The sequence below is a fragment of the Mobula birostris genome, chromosome 29 (assembly GCF_030028105.1).
Source record: "Mobula birostris isolate sMobBir1 chromosome 29, sMobBir1.hap1, whole genome shotgun sequence".
Classification (NCBI taxonomy): Eukaryota; Metazoa; Chordata; class Chondrichthyes; order Myliobatiformes; family Myliobatidae; genus Mobula; species Mobula birostris.
The window spans coordinates 5,277,955-5,292,865 of NC_092398.1; the positions used below are offsets into that span (position 1 = coordinate 5,277,955).

Here is a 14,911-nt window from a genome sequence, read left to right on the forward strand (position 1 = left end):
TGTAAACCTCTATCAGATCTCCCCTCAGCCTCCGACACTCCAGAGAAAACAGCCTAAGTTTGTCCAGCCTCTCATGATAGCACATGCCCTCTGAACCAGGCAGCGTCCTGGTAAACCTCTTCTGCAAACTCTCCAAAGTCTCAACATCTTTCCTATAGTGGGACGACCAGAACTGTATGCAGTATCCAGATGTGGCCTAACCAGAGTTGTATAAAGTTGCAACGTAACCTCTCGACTTTTGAATGTAATGCCTTGACTAATAACAGCAAGCATCCTATAACTGTTTTTAGCCACTCTGTCTAACCTGTGTAACCTGTGTAGCCACTTTCAAGGAGCTATGAACTTGGACCCCAAGATCTATATTCTACATATCTGATTGTGCTCAAGCTCTGATGACAAGAGGTGGTTGTCCAACCCGGAGATTTTACCTTTTGAATCCCCCATTAATGGACCTAGCCTTGATAATGATTCAACTGTGGGTTATTGGTGTCATTATGTACAGTGTAGGAAAGTGTTCACACATTGCTCTGCGACGACACCGGTGTCAAGCTGTATGGGTCCTAATGCCCTTCCCTTGGACAACATTGGTGTCGTTGAGAGGGGAGAGTTGCACCATGGGCAACTGCTGGTCTTCCGTACAACCTTGCCCAGGCCTGCGCCCTGGAGAGTGAAGACTTTCCAGGCTCAGATCCATGGTCTCGCAAGACTAACGGATGCCTTTATTTGGGAAAGTATACGGCCATGAACAGAGAGCAACTTCAGAAATCAGAGGTACTGAGGGACAAGGGAGTCCTCCTGCAGGATTTCCTCAGGCTTAACTTGAAGGTTGAGATGGTGGTGAGGAAGGCAAATGTAGTGTTAGTGTTCATTTTGAGAGGACTAGAATACAGAAGCATGTAATGCTGAGGCCTTATAAGGCATTGTTCAGATTGCATTTGGAGCATGGTGAGCAGTTCTGGGCCCCATATCAAAGAAAGGATGTGCTGCCATTGAGAAGGTCCAGAGGAGGTTCATGGGAATGACCCTGGGAGTGAAAGGGTTAAGTATGAGGAGCGGTTAATGGTTCTGTGCCTATACTCATTCGAGTTTAGAAGAATGAGAGGGGATATGATGGACACGTATCAAATATTGAAGGTGATAGATACAGTGGATGTTTCTAATAGTGGGAGAACCTAGGCCACGCTGCAAAAAACAAGGAAGTTCCTTCAGATGAGGAGGAATTTCTTTAGCCAGAGGGTGGTGAATCTGTGGAATTCATTGCCACAGATGGCCGTGGAGGCCAAGTCATTGGGTACATTTAAAGTGGTTGATAGTCAGGGCAACGACGACTACAGGGAGAAGGCAGGAGAATGGGGTTGAGAGGGAAAATTAAATCAGTCCTGATCGAATGACGGATCAGACTCGTGAAGAATGGCCTCATTCTGCTCCTGTGTCTTATAGAAGTGACTAAACATGATGTTTCTGGTCATCTGTGCAAGTTTCTTTTACAAAAAACAGGGCCAACTGATTCAGCTGGAGAAACCAGAGACTGCAGATGCTGGTGTCTGGAGCAATGCGTGGGATTCTGGAGGAACCCAGTGTGTCAGACAGCATAGGTGGAGCAAAATTCAGGTTGAGACTCTTTAGGCTCAACAGTTCTGATGAAGGGTTTTGAAAGACTGACTATCCACTTCCCCTCACAGCTGCTGCTGGCCCACAATTTCTCCAACATTCTGTGCGTTATAGTTGAATTCCGCTCTCTGGTAGTGAGACCAGACAGTAATAACGGTATTTTCCTCATGGTTTTAGCCAACTCTAGACACGTCGCAGATCATTAGCCAAAAGGCAATTCAGTGGAATATAAAGAAATGTCACGGCAGGCGACGAAAACTGGACAAAAATAATGTCATTGTATTAGAGAATTGAATTTCAAAGATGTATGGGTTAGTAGGTTAATTGGTGATATGGGTCTATTTGGGAAGCTCAAGTGGGTTGGGCTGGATTTAAGGATTCTGATAGGAGAGGGGGAGTGGGCCATGGGAGAAAGACCATAAAATATTGGAGCAGAATTAGGCCTTTTGACCCATCAAGTCTGCTCCACCATTTCATCATGGCTGATCCAGTTTCCGTCTCAGCCCCAATTTCCTGCCTTTCCCCCTTATTTCTATCAACCTCTGCCTTAAATATACCCAATGACTTGGCCTCCACAGCCATCTGTGGCAATGAATTCCGCAGATTCACCACTCTCTGGCTAAAGAAATTCCTCATCTCCATCCTAAAACGACACCCCTCTGTTCTGAGGCTGTGTTCTCTGGTCTTAAGCGCCCCCACCATAAGAAACATCCTCTCCACATCCACTCTATCGAGGCATTTCAATACTCGATAGGATTCAATGAGTCACCCCTCATTCTTTTGAATTCCAGGGAGTAGGGTCCTAGAGCCATCAAATACTCCTCATATGACCAATCTCAGAATCATTTTCCTGAACCTACTTTGAATACTTTCCTATGAAAGGGAAGTAGGAGGGGGCACCAGTAGAAGGTGATAGGCAGGTAAGAATGGGCGAGAGTGGGACAATTCTAACCCTAACCCTCTCCCGTCTGATTCCAGCCCTTTACCTTTTCCGGCTGTCACCTCCCAGTATTTTATTTACTGCCCCCCCACCCCCCACCAACCTGGCTTGTCCTCCCCCCCACCTCCCACCTACCTTCTTATCCTGACATCTTCTTCCTTCCTTCTCAGTCCTGAGGAAAGGTCTCAGCCCGAAACATCAACTGTTGATTAATTTCCATAGACGCTGCCCGAGTTTCTCCAGCATTTCCTGGGGGTTATAAGGCTAATTTCTCCAGGAGGACCACAACCTTGTTGTAGGGGTTTGGAGGCTTGTGTGCCTCAATGACCCAGAGAGCTATGCTGGCTGGAGTCAGGGCTTTATGCTTTGGCTCTGGGTCGGGTCACCCATGCCAAACAGGTCAAAGGGTAGAGGCCAGGCATAAGTGTGGTCCACCAGTCCTCCAGGTTCGGGGGCTCAGTTCAGGGCTAACAACCCTGACTGGTCAAACAAAACTGTTATGGAAACAGTAATGAAGACTCCTTCTACATCTGAGTGTGACGGTATTCCTGAGTCTCCACCCGGGACCTGAGTGACTGACAGTAGTGAAAACTGAGAGGAAGCTACTGACACGATGAAGGAAGCCCTGAACACCACCAGAGATGGAGCACCTTTGTTGCTCCGCTAAATGCCAGTGGCATAATGGGCAGTAAGTAGGCCGATTGGTCACATGGGTGTATCTGGGCAGCATGCGCTCATTGGGCCAGGGGGTGGGGGGAAAGGGGGTGTCTGTTGCCATGCTGTGTCTCTAAATAAATAACAAATAAAGAGGAAGCAACATCATGTAAGTTGTAATTCAAGTTTACCTGAGTTGTTTTGTTTTGACAATTTCTTATTAAAATGGCCAGTTTCCAGATACTTGTCCTTAAATTTCAGCCTGTAAGGTCACAGGCGATGGGTCATCAACCCAAAAATGTAATTGATTCCCTTCCTGCAGATACTACCTGACCCGCCGAGTAGTTCCAACACCTTATATTTCAGTGTTTTGCTCTTGGTCACCTGGAAAGATCGCAGGTGGACCGAAGGCTGGCCAATATTGATCCCTGACGCCCCAAGCTGTAATAGCGTCTCGCTAACTGCTGAAGGTAACGTCAACATTTTGAGTTGAACCCCTGCCTTAAGACCATGGGTTAAACTGAGACTGGTGGGGTGGGGGGTGCAGGGTGGGAAGGGAGTGTCAGGAAGCATTTGCATTGTACAAAGCGGAAAGGATGCTTATAAGTGACCTGGGGAGCACCTCTAGGGGAAGGGAAGAATTGTTGAGGTTCTGGGTCGAAAACACGCACCACCAGAGTAGAGAGAACCAGTTAAAAGACAGCGTGTTTAGAGACAGGGGTCCAAGGTGATTGGTGGACTCAGGAAGGGTGAAAAATAACAAGCAGCTTGTGCAAGGTTGGAATGGAATGGAATGGAATTCTTACATCCTTCACACCCATGGAGTAAAAATCTTTTCGTTACATCTCCGTCTAAATGTGCAATGTACAATCATAGTAATTTATAATAAACAGAACAATCAATGTAACATAGAAATACACTCAGATCAGCACCAGTTAACCAGCCTAATGGCCTGGTGGAAGAAGCTGTCCCGGAGCCTGTTGGTCCTGGCTTTAATGCTGCGGTACCATTTCCTGGATGGTAGCAGCCGGAATAGATTGTGGATGGTGACCTTTGGGTCTCCAATGACCCTTCATGCCCTTTTTTCACACCTATCTTTGTAAATATCCCGAATCTTAGGAAGTTCACAACTACAGATGTACTGGGCTGACCGCACCACTCTCTGCAGAGTACTGTGATTAAGGGAGGTACAGTTCCCATACCAGGCAGTGATGCAGCCAGTCAGGAGTTAGAAATGTTATGCTGGGCGATATAAAATGGTAGTTCAGCGAAGTACAATGTGCAGTTCTGGACACCATGTGAAAGGATGTAATCATCATTACTTTACATATCATAATCATTAACACTGTGCTTCCTGCAGACTGATTTGCAGCATCAGAATTAGGTTTAACATCACTGGCAGTTGTTCAGCAGTACACCACAAAACACAATTTTAAAAACTTTATTTTAAAAGCTTAATTTAAAATATTGAAGGGGAGATTTGTTAGAGGTATACAAAATTATGAGGGGTATAGATAGGGTAAATGTAAGCAGGCTTTCCCAGAGGTTGGACAGGGCTACAACCAGAGGTTATGGATTAAAGGTGAAAGGTGAAAAGCTTAACGGGAACACGAGGGGAAACTTCTTCACACAGGAGGTAAAATTGTGGAACAAACTTCCAGCGCAGGTGGTGGATGTGATTCCGATTCTGAAGTTTAAGAGAAGTTTGGACAGGTACATGGATAATAGGGGTGTGGAGGGCTATGGCCCTGGTGCAGGTCAATGGGGGTAGGCCATTCAAATGGGTCAACATGGACTAGACGGGCTGAAGGGCCTATTTGTGTGCTGTGCTTTTCTGACTCCACCTATAAATTACAAGAAACATTTATTTATTGAGGTAGAGTACAGAATGGGCAACTCCTGGCCTCCAAACCACGCTGCAGAGTAACCCATTGATTTAACCCTAGCTTAATCATGGGGCTATTTACAAAAAAAACAGTTCACCTACAAACCTGTACGTCTTTGGACTGTGGGAGAAAACCAGAGCACCTGGAGGAAACCCACAGGGTCATGGGGAGAACGTACAAACTCCTTACAGGCAGCAGTGGAAATTGAAAAGTGGGTCACGCTTGTCCTATTAAAAAGATTAAATTAGTAGTGCAAAAAGAGAGAAGTGAGGCAGTATGCATGGTTAATTGTCTATTCAGAAGTCTGACAGAGGTGGGGAAGCTGTTCCTGAAATGTTGAGTGTGTGTCTTCAGGTTCTTGTACCTCCTCCCTGATGGTAGCAATGAGAACAGGGGTCTTCAGGCTCCTGTACCTCCTCTCTGATGGTAGTGATGAAAAGAGGGGTCTTCAGGCTCCCATCCCCTCTCCCTGATTGTAGTAATGAGACGAGGGCACGTCCTGAGTGATGGGGATCCTTAATGACCAAGGCCGCCTTTGTGAAGCATCGCCTTTTGCAGAAATCCTCGATACTGGGGAGACAAATGGGCAACTGGGTTTATTGGCCACCTCACTCTGGTTTGTACTGAAGTGACCAGACACAGCATAAACTTATAGGCGAGGATATTTTACCCTAGGCTCAAAGTGAAGATTTAGTTTAAATTATTTCCGAGAAATAAAACAAGGCAGGCACTTAGTCAAATACTGGATTTATTGAATGGCTGTGGAAGTGAAAAGGTACCTCAGGAGTCGATCCCACTACAAAGAGCAGCTCTTAATTAAAATGCCATGAGTTTCTTTCCTAAACACTAACCCAGAGATCTTTATCATGTTCCCATTCTTGTCTGGCTCTGAACCTACTGGGAGCATAACAGAATTGGAAATTCTCAGAATACACGTGGCCTAGAGAGTAGCCACACCAATCAGGTACCCTTCAAACTTCAGCGTGAAGCACTTCACTCACCTCAACACTGAACTGATCACAGAGCCTATGGGCTCACTTTCAAGGACTCTACAACTCATTTCTTTAATTTATTATTTGTTTCTATTTTTGAATTTGCAGTTCGTCTTCTTTTGCACATCGTTGCTTGTCAGTCTTGGTGTGCATTCTTCATTGATTCTACTGTTCTGTTGTGAATGCCTGCAAGAAAATTATCCTGTGTTGTACATGGTGACAGAAATGTACTTTGGTAATAAATTTTATCTTGAACTTTTAAAACCAGCTCAAACAAAAGCAGGGGAGAGACTCTCTTTGCTTTGCCTTGTCGAAGAAATTAACAAGATAGCTGAATCAACTATCAAGTACAGGAGATGGGATGTTATGTTGAAGTTGTATAGGACATTGGTGAGGCCTAATTTGGAGTATTATGTGCAGTTTTGGTCACCTACCTACAGGATAGATGTATATAAGGTTGAAAGAGTACAGAGAAAATCTTACGAGGATATTGCCAAAACTGGAGGACCTGAGTTATAAGGAAAGATAGAATAGGTTAGGAATTAATTTCTTGGAACGTGGAGATTTGATAGATGTACCCCCCATAATTTTGTACAGATAGGGCAAATGCAAGCAGACTTTTTCTACTGAGGTTCAATGGGACTACAACTACAAGTCATGAGTTAAGGGTGAAAGGTGAAAAGTTTAAGGGGAATCTTCTTCAGAGAGTGGTGAGAGTGTGGAACGAGCTGCCAGTGCAAATGGTGGACGTGATCTCGATTTCAGCGTTTGAGAGAGAAGTTTGGATAGGTACATGGATGACAGGGCGATGGTCTGAGTGCATGTTGATGGGACTTGGCCAGTTAAATGATTCGGCACGGGCTACATGGGCTGTATTTTTCTATGACCTCTCGGAGTCATTTGACCTCCCAATGACTTTTGAGGACTGAGAGCTTTGCTGAATACTCTCAAACTCAAGCCACACAACTGTGACAGGGTCCTGGGTAATTAGAGCTCATTTTTAATATTCTACGCTTTCTCCTGACTCAAGACAATCATTCCCAGCTCACTGGAATTGTCATTAAAAAAAAAAACCATGGCTCCAAATGCATTCTCGTACTTCCACTGTGCAACAGTACTTTAATTACATTTTGTAGACAAAATACCCCCCCCCCCCGAGTTTGTAAAGTATAAAAACAAAATTAAATAGTTCGTCAGCTTAAAGCTCAATTATGCATTCTCCAACCAGATGTAACAGCACAACTTAGACAGAATAATGCTGTGGTGAACGCAGTTTCACGAGTAATGAACACCAACAGATCGTTCAGTAAGTAAAATATAAAGCCGAATGCTGCCAAGATCATACCTGTCCCTTCCCAGAGGTAGTGTTGGATAAAACATACAACTATAAAATGGAACTTAGGAGTTCTGAACAACTTAAAGTGATCAAGGGATGACAAGATAGTGACGTTCCGATTCCTATCTCTATTCACCATGTTTGCTTTGTACAGTGGTAGAAAACATTGCATTTGAAATATAAGACTTGAAAAAGACCTCAAATTCTTTCATTTAAAAAAAATGTACTAGTTCATTATTAGCAAAAAAACACAAATCACAAACCCCCCACCTCAGCAACATGATGATTATGGATAGATAATACTGTGATATTTAAATGGACTCTGCAGTTCAGACACGCATCCTGATTCCGTTGAATTAATCGAAACCTGTATATAAAAAAAAAGAGATGTAACACTGATGAGTGCTGAGACTGAGAGTTTATTTATTTATTTATTGGGATACAGCATAGAATTGGCCCTCTGAGCCTTGCCACCCAGTAATTCCCCGATTTAACCCTAGCCTAATCACGGGACAATTTACAATGACCAATTAACCTGCCAACTGGTATGTCTTTGGACTGTGGGAGGAAACCAGAGCACCCGGGGGAAACCCAGGCAGTCACGGGGGGAACATACAAACTCCTTACAGGCAGCGGTGGGAATTGAACCCCAGTTGCTGTACTGTAAAGCGTTGTGCTAACTACGCTGCCGTGTCATTTGGACGAGGTGCCATCACTTGACTGTTTCTAGTTTAAGATGACACTGGTGAATCTCAGCAACTGCTAGCTGGTTGCTAACGAAACGAGGAAAACAACCAAGTAACTTGTTAATCACTGTTTTTCTGGCAAATGATAGTCTTTAACCTCCTTTGGATTTGGTGGCAATTTGATGCGGCAGAACTGAGGTGAGGTAGTGGGCTTATTGCTGAGAGTGAGGAAGACCCCATTTAAGCACCAGGGCCCCAGAGCATACTGAAGCAACTGAATCTGAAGTTTTGATGACAACTTAAGCGCCAGGCCATTTGAAAAGGTCAGGGTGTCAGGGCCCAAGTGAGGGTTGGGACATTTCAGCTCAATGCTCTACACTGAACTAAGTGTCCCTGGACAAGCTTTTTCTCTGGACTTCAGTTCAGAATGTCATTTGCTTGCATTTACTGTTTGCATGATTTGTTTTTTTTTTTTTTTGGGTCTACACAATGGGTGTTTGACAGTTTTTTTAAAAAATATGGTTTTTTTGGGGGTTCCTTTGTCTTGTGGCTGCCTGTAAGGAGGCGAATCAAGGATGTATAATATATACAAACTCTGATAATAAATGCACTTTGAACTTTGGAAAGTCAGTCTAGTCTCTCTGGAATTCAATCAGCTGGATGACTGTGGACGATCACGCACCCAGTGGATGTGCAAGATCAATGAACTTCTTAATGAGGGGGTCATGGGCACAAAGTGGAAGGGAAGCAAATATTAATTAGCAACATAACTTGCCCAGCATTATAGATTTACACATCCCCCAATGGGAATTTAAGGATCACAACTGCTGCCATAGGAAAGCAGCGTTCATCATCACAGATGTCCACCACCCAGGCCATGCTTTCTTCTGGCTGCTGCAAACGGGTAGAAGGTACAAGACCCTCAGGACTCGCACCACCAGGTTCAAGAACAGCTACTACCGCTGAACCATCAGGCCCGTGAATAAAAGGGGACACTCAGTTGCTCTGTTGTAACTCTGAACAATGTCAGCGGAGAGACACTGAAGCTAGTGGATGTTGAAGTATTTATTCAGCAAAACGAGCAGCTATCTGAGACACTCGTGGAAGAAAAGGCCTGGCTGACCCAACATTACATGACATTTTTGTATGCTAAAGATCAAAGGTAACAGCAGAACAATTCTATAGTTACAATGTACCTACAATGCTTTCTTTGAACTGCATATAGTTTTCACACACCTTCTTCGCACCCACACTCCAGACACCCAAAATGAATGTTAATTAGCATCGCCTCTCTCTCTGGATTCATGCATTTGCAGACATCAAGTGGATGGGTGTTTCCTGGTTTGCAATCAACCCCAGTCTGCAGCTCCAGGAAGACCACTGTTCAGAACTGCATTTTAAATTCAATCTACAATCCACATTCAGATCTGAAGATTGGTTGCTGCTGAAATTAATATCTGCTATATACCCAAATCCAGATACACCCTAACACGTCCCATCGTTCATATGTTCTTACAACCAATGATCTAAATTTCAGGACTCTATTCCATTATTTCATGCTCTTGTTATTTATTGCTACTTATTTATACTTGCATTTGCAGTTTGTCATCTTCTGTAGTCTGGTTGACCTTTCATTGCTCCTGACTGCATGAGTAATCTACCAGAAATATTCGTTGATCCTGTTCTCAGTGTCTTAAGTTGAGAATTCTGTTGATCGTTATAGTTACTATTCTATAGATTTATTGAGTATGCATGCCCACAAGAAACTGAATTTCAGGATTGTATATGGTAACATAAGATAGAATTTTCTTCACACTTTGAGATGGATCAAAGTACCACCCACAGTGTATAACTAGTGTGTGTTTGTTCCCTCCCTCCCTTCCTTAAGGTTATCTCTAAATTCAAGGAAAAATTATGTCCAGATTTGATGAATAAGTTAATTTAAATAAGTAGGTTCTACAGTGGTCTGTTAGCAACAGGAGTCCTCACGCATCCAGAGCTGTGCTGGTCAGGACTGGTCATGAATTTGGGACATCTGTGCTGCTCAGTGTCATTCCCAAATGAGCCATATGGGGAGCAGGCAGATCATCTTGAACTGCAGCGGAAACCAGACTGAGCTACACATAAGCAGTGCCTAATTAGGGTGGATGGAATTTAAAGTTCCATTCTCAACCTTGGACACTTGTACAGGCCATAAAACAGACCCCTGGAAAACTTGCCCCTCTCAGTACCAATTAACCAACAGAGAACACCAGAAGACACACAGCTGAACTCTCTCTAAACAAGCTATCCAAATAGATTAACTGATGTCTAATACCAGGGGGCATGCATTGAAAGTGAGGAGGAGCACGTTCAAGTGGGATGTGAGGGGCAAGTTTTTGTTTTATAAAGTCAGGGATGTCTGGAATGGTGGTAGAGGCAAATACATTAGATGCCTTTAAGAGACATTTAGATAGGTGTATATATGTAAGGAAGATGGCAGGATATGGACATGGCGTAGGTAAGAGGGATTAGTGTTTTTGATTTACCTTTTAGCTGCTTTGGCACAACATTGTGGGCTGAATGGCCTTTCGTGCGCTGATGAGGCCATCCTCAAGGTGAAGGAGTTAACAGCTTATATTCCATCTGGGTAGCCTCCAACCTGATGGCTTGAATATCGATTTACCCTGGTTACAAAAAAAATTCCCTCCCCTCCCCTTTCCTATTTCCCACTCTGACCTTTTACCTCTTCTCACCTGCCAATCACTTCCTCCTCCTCCTCCTTCCCTTTCTCCTACGGTCCACTCTGCTTTCCTATCAAATTCCTTCCTCTCCAGTCCTTGGCCTTTCCCACCCACCTGGCTTCACCTATCACCTTCTCTCTATCCTCCTCCCCTTCCACTACCTTTTTATTCTGGCATCTTCCCCCTTCCTTTCCGATCCTGAAGATGGGTCTCGGACTAAAACATCGCCTGTTTATTCATTTCCATAGATGTCGACTGACCTGCCGAGCTCCTCCAGTATTTGTGTGTTGCTATAGAAATGCATGTTTTTCCCCAGAAAGGGAGACTGCCTCAACAGCTTTTTTTAAGTTGACGCACGCAACTGTACGAAAGGAGGATTTTGCAATCCAAGTCGCAGAACTTACCAAAGTTACGCAGGTGTTAGATTAGGCGGCAGCTTTAAATCTACAATTTCAGAATCCGGGGAGCTGCTGCCACTGTAGTCGCTATACGTGTCCCTGGGGGAAAGCAACAGAAACACAAGTGTTTAAAGTGACATTTGGAAAAACACCACCAATCGCAACAAGCACCTTCACTCCGTCCACAACAAGCACGATTTCCTGGTAGCTAACTATTGTCAGTCCACGGCCTTCTCTACTACCGTGATGAGGCCACATTCAGGTTGGAGGAGCAACACCTCATATTCTGTCTGGGTAGCCTCCAAATGGCTGATCCATTTCCCTCTCAGCTCCAATCTCCTGCCATCTCCCAGTATCCCTTCATGCCCTGACTAATCAAAAAGCTATCAACCTCTGCCTTAAATATACCCAATGACTTGGCGTGTGCGGCCATCTATGGCAATGAATTACACAGATTCACCACTCTCTGGCTGAAGAAATTCCTCATCTCCATTCTAAATGGACACTGCGTTATTCTGAGGCTGTGACCTCTGGTCCTAGACTCCCCCACCATAGGAAACATCTTCTCCACATCCACTCTATCGACTGGATTCGAACCCGGGAACCTCCGTTTAAACAGTTGAGGCCAGTTCATTGGCTATATTTAAGAGGGAATTAGATATGGCCCTTGTGGCTAAAGGGATCAGGGGGTACGGAGAGAAGGTAGGTACAGGGTTCTGAGTTGGATGATCAGCCATGATCATACTGAATGGCGGTGCAGGCTCGAAGGGCTGAATGGCCTACTCCTGCACCTATTTTCTATGTTCCAGAGTCTGGCGGTGATGTCACTGCGCCACCAGCTGACTGAAGCCTCAGCATTACATCCTTGCTTTAATATTCTAGTCCTCTCAAATGAATGCTAACATCACACCTGCCTTCCTCAACCTGCAAATTAACCTCTCGGGAATCCTGCATGAGAACTCCCAAGACCCTTTGCACCTCAGTTTTCAATTTTCTTTCCATTTTGAAAATAGTCTGCCCTTTTACTTCTTCTACCAAGGTCCACGACCATACACTTTGCGACATCTGCTACTTGTTTGCCTGATCTGCCCGTCTGTAGCCTCTCTCCTTCCTCAAAGCCACCTGCCCCTCCACCCATCCTCATATCGTCCACAAACTTGGCAACAAAGCCATTACTCCAAAGACTGCCCACCACCCCACCTCCTCCCCTCTAACCCCTAGAGCTCACAGAAAGCAAAATAGGTCAGACAAGCGCAGGTCTCGTAATACCTGGGTGACAGTCTACAGCCCTTTTCCAAATAACTCTGCAACTTGCCCGCAGCGGCCAGGGCTAGCCCGAAGTATGGGGGAGACGGTTTCATGGGCCTCGAGGTGAACTCCGGGTGATACTGCACGCCAACAAAATAGGGATGATCTATGGGAGAGAGCAGACAGGAAACAAAACCCATTTAGGCAAACACCGGCTTAGTCCAATGCATCAACTAGTCAGGAAGGAAAAGCCATGAGAAGCCTAAGCAAGATCAGTCTCAAAGTGGTACGAATGGTAAAAAGCTGGGATACTCACCGTATGGCCACAAGACAAAGGAGCAGAGTTAGGCCAATCGGCCCACCGACTCCATTCTGCCATTTCATCACAGCTAGTAACTCCCTTCTCCTACCTTCTACCAATAACTTTTGATGCCTATACTAATCAAGAACCTGTCAACCTCCACTTTAATGGCCAGGCTTCCACAGCTGTCTGTAGCAATGAACTCCATATATCCATTACCCTTTGGCTAAAGAGATTTCTCCTCGTCTCTGCTTCAAAGGGACGCCCTTCTGATCCTGAAGCCATGCCCAGTATAGAAAACATCTGCTTGATGCTATTCAGTATTTGGAAAAGATCCGTGCACTGACACCCCCCAATTCTTCTGAACTCCAGCGAATACAGGCCCAGACCTGTCAAATACTCATCATACATTAACCCTTTCTCGTGAATTCCCTCCGATCCTCTGATCCAGGGGTTCCCCATCTTTGTTTAATGCCACAGACCCTGACCATTAACCAAGGAGTCTGTGGACCCCAGGGTGGGAACCCCTACTCTAACCATTCCCTGGACTTTCCTTCAGATTTCCAGGTCCTGCAGAACTTTTCTCATGAAGGCAAAGCAGGAGACTGCGTGACAAAAGGTTGGGCACAATTCAGACTCTGCTGCTTCATCCATCACCTTTTAGCTATCCTCCTTCCCCCCCCCCCCCTTTTTATTCTGACGTCTTCCCTCAAGTCCTGATGAAAGGCCTTGGCCCAAAACGTTGACTGTTTATTCATTTCCACAGATGCTGCCTGGCCTGCTGAGTTCCTCCAGCGTTTTGTGTGTGTTGCTTCAGATCCCAAGATGTTTCCCGAGTTGTGAATTCAGCAGGGTCGAGTTTATAAAACCATGTCGTATGTTTGGGGGTTACAATCAAGATTTTCCAGTGTGAGTACAGTAATCTTTATTCAAAATGCTGATGCAGATAATACATTTCACAAACCAAAATCCTGAGGGGTAATCGAAAATAAGAGAAGTGGGGAAGGTGGATTTGTGGGGCCTGATGCTAGTTTAGCCCTGTAGTCCCAACACCCTCTCACTTCCATCCTTGTGTGAACTCTCCCGAGGGCACTCAGTCAGCACTCCACACAAATGGGCAGTACCCCACCTTCCCATCCTCTCACCTGCAGTTTACCGGAAAACTCAGCACCCTAAGATGAGGTCAACGCCCGTCACTGTAGGCTGGTGGAACATATTGAACGAGAACCTGGGCTTGTGAGAACTAGTCAAACCGGAGAATGGCACCGACTCCGACTCAAACGCCGGGAAATCTATTCATTCATCTGATTGTGCACAGTTCAGGCTGGCTCCTGAAACTTGAGATAACAGCAGGGGCGGACAGTGGGTCAAAGGAAAAAGATGACGTGGGCCAGACCCCTCATGCTGAACTGACGTCGTCAGCAGATGGGAGTGAAGACCAGGAAGTTCAATAACTTCCATCTGTTCCCCTTCCTCACCCTGATTTTTGCCTCTTCACTCACCCTCAAGCTCAATAACTTCCATTCGTTCCCCTTCCACATCTTCCCCAACAAATCGAAATCCCCTTTCCTCAAAGCTTTTCTTCATTTCTGGATTAACCTGAAACACAACCATTCAAGAGATTTTTATTCCGTGAATGTGCTGATATCAATTCTCTGAACAAATGCAGGAAGAAAGTATCTGACAGAAAACGATTTGCATGCAATCCTCCATGAGGACCACAGCCTTGTTGTGTAGGGTTTGGAGGCTTGTGTGCCTCAATGACCCGGAGAGCTATGTTGGCCGAGAGTCAAGGTTTTATATTTTGGCTCTTGGTAGGGTCACCCACGCCAAATAGGTCAAAGGGTAGAGGCTAGACTAACTGTGGTTCACCAGTCCTCCAAGTACGGGGGTTCAGCTCAAGGCTAACCACCTGACTGGTGAAACAGAAGTTTAGCAGAAACACCAATGAAGAATCCTTCTACATCTGAGTGTGACGGTATTCCTGAGTCTCCAGCTGGGACTTGCATGACAGACAGTGAAAACTGAGAGGAAGCCACTGACATGATGAAGGAAGCCCTGAACACTGCCAGAGGTGGAGGATTTTCATCGCTGTCCTCAATGCCAGCGGCGTAATGGACAGTAACAGGAGTTTAA

General features: G+C 45.1%; 1 protein-coding gene across 3 annotated transcripts in view; it reads right to left on the bottom strand.

Annotated features, from left to right (window-relative positions):
- Positions 1-4,658: 4,658 nt before the first annotated feature.
- Positions 4,659-14,911, bottom strand: part of LOC140190280 (CTP synthase 1-like) — a 59,126-nt gene continuing 48,873 nt past the window's right edge. For 2 of the 3 annotated variants that reach the window (XM_072246872.1, XM_072246870.1), the window contains 4 exons: positions 14,278-14,374; positions 12,496-12,640; positions 11,233-11,325; positions 5,823-7,786 (listed from right to left, as the gene is read on the bottom strand). In XM_072246872.1, coding sequence (XP_072102973.1) covers positions 11,238-11,325; positions 12,496-12,640; positions 14,278-14,374 — 330 coding nt within the window. In that variant the 3' untranslated portion in view covers positions 5,823-7,786; positions 11,233-11,237. Of the gene's footprint in view, positions 5,662-5,822; positions 7,787-11,232; positions 11,326-12,495; positions 12,641-14,277; positions 14,375-14,911 lie in introns of those variants that run through there. The other variant, XR_011883576.1, reaches the window with a different exon arrangement.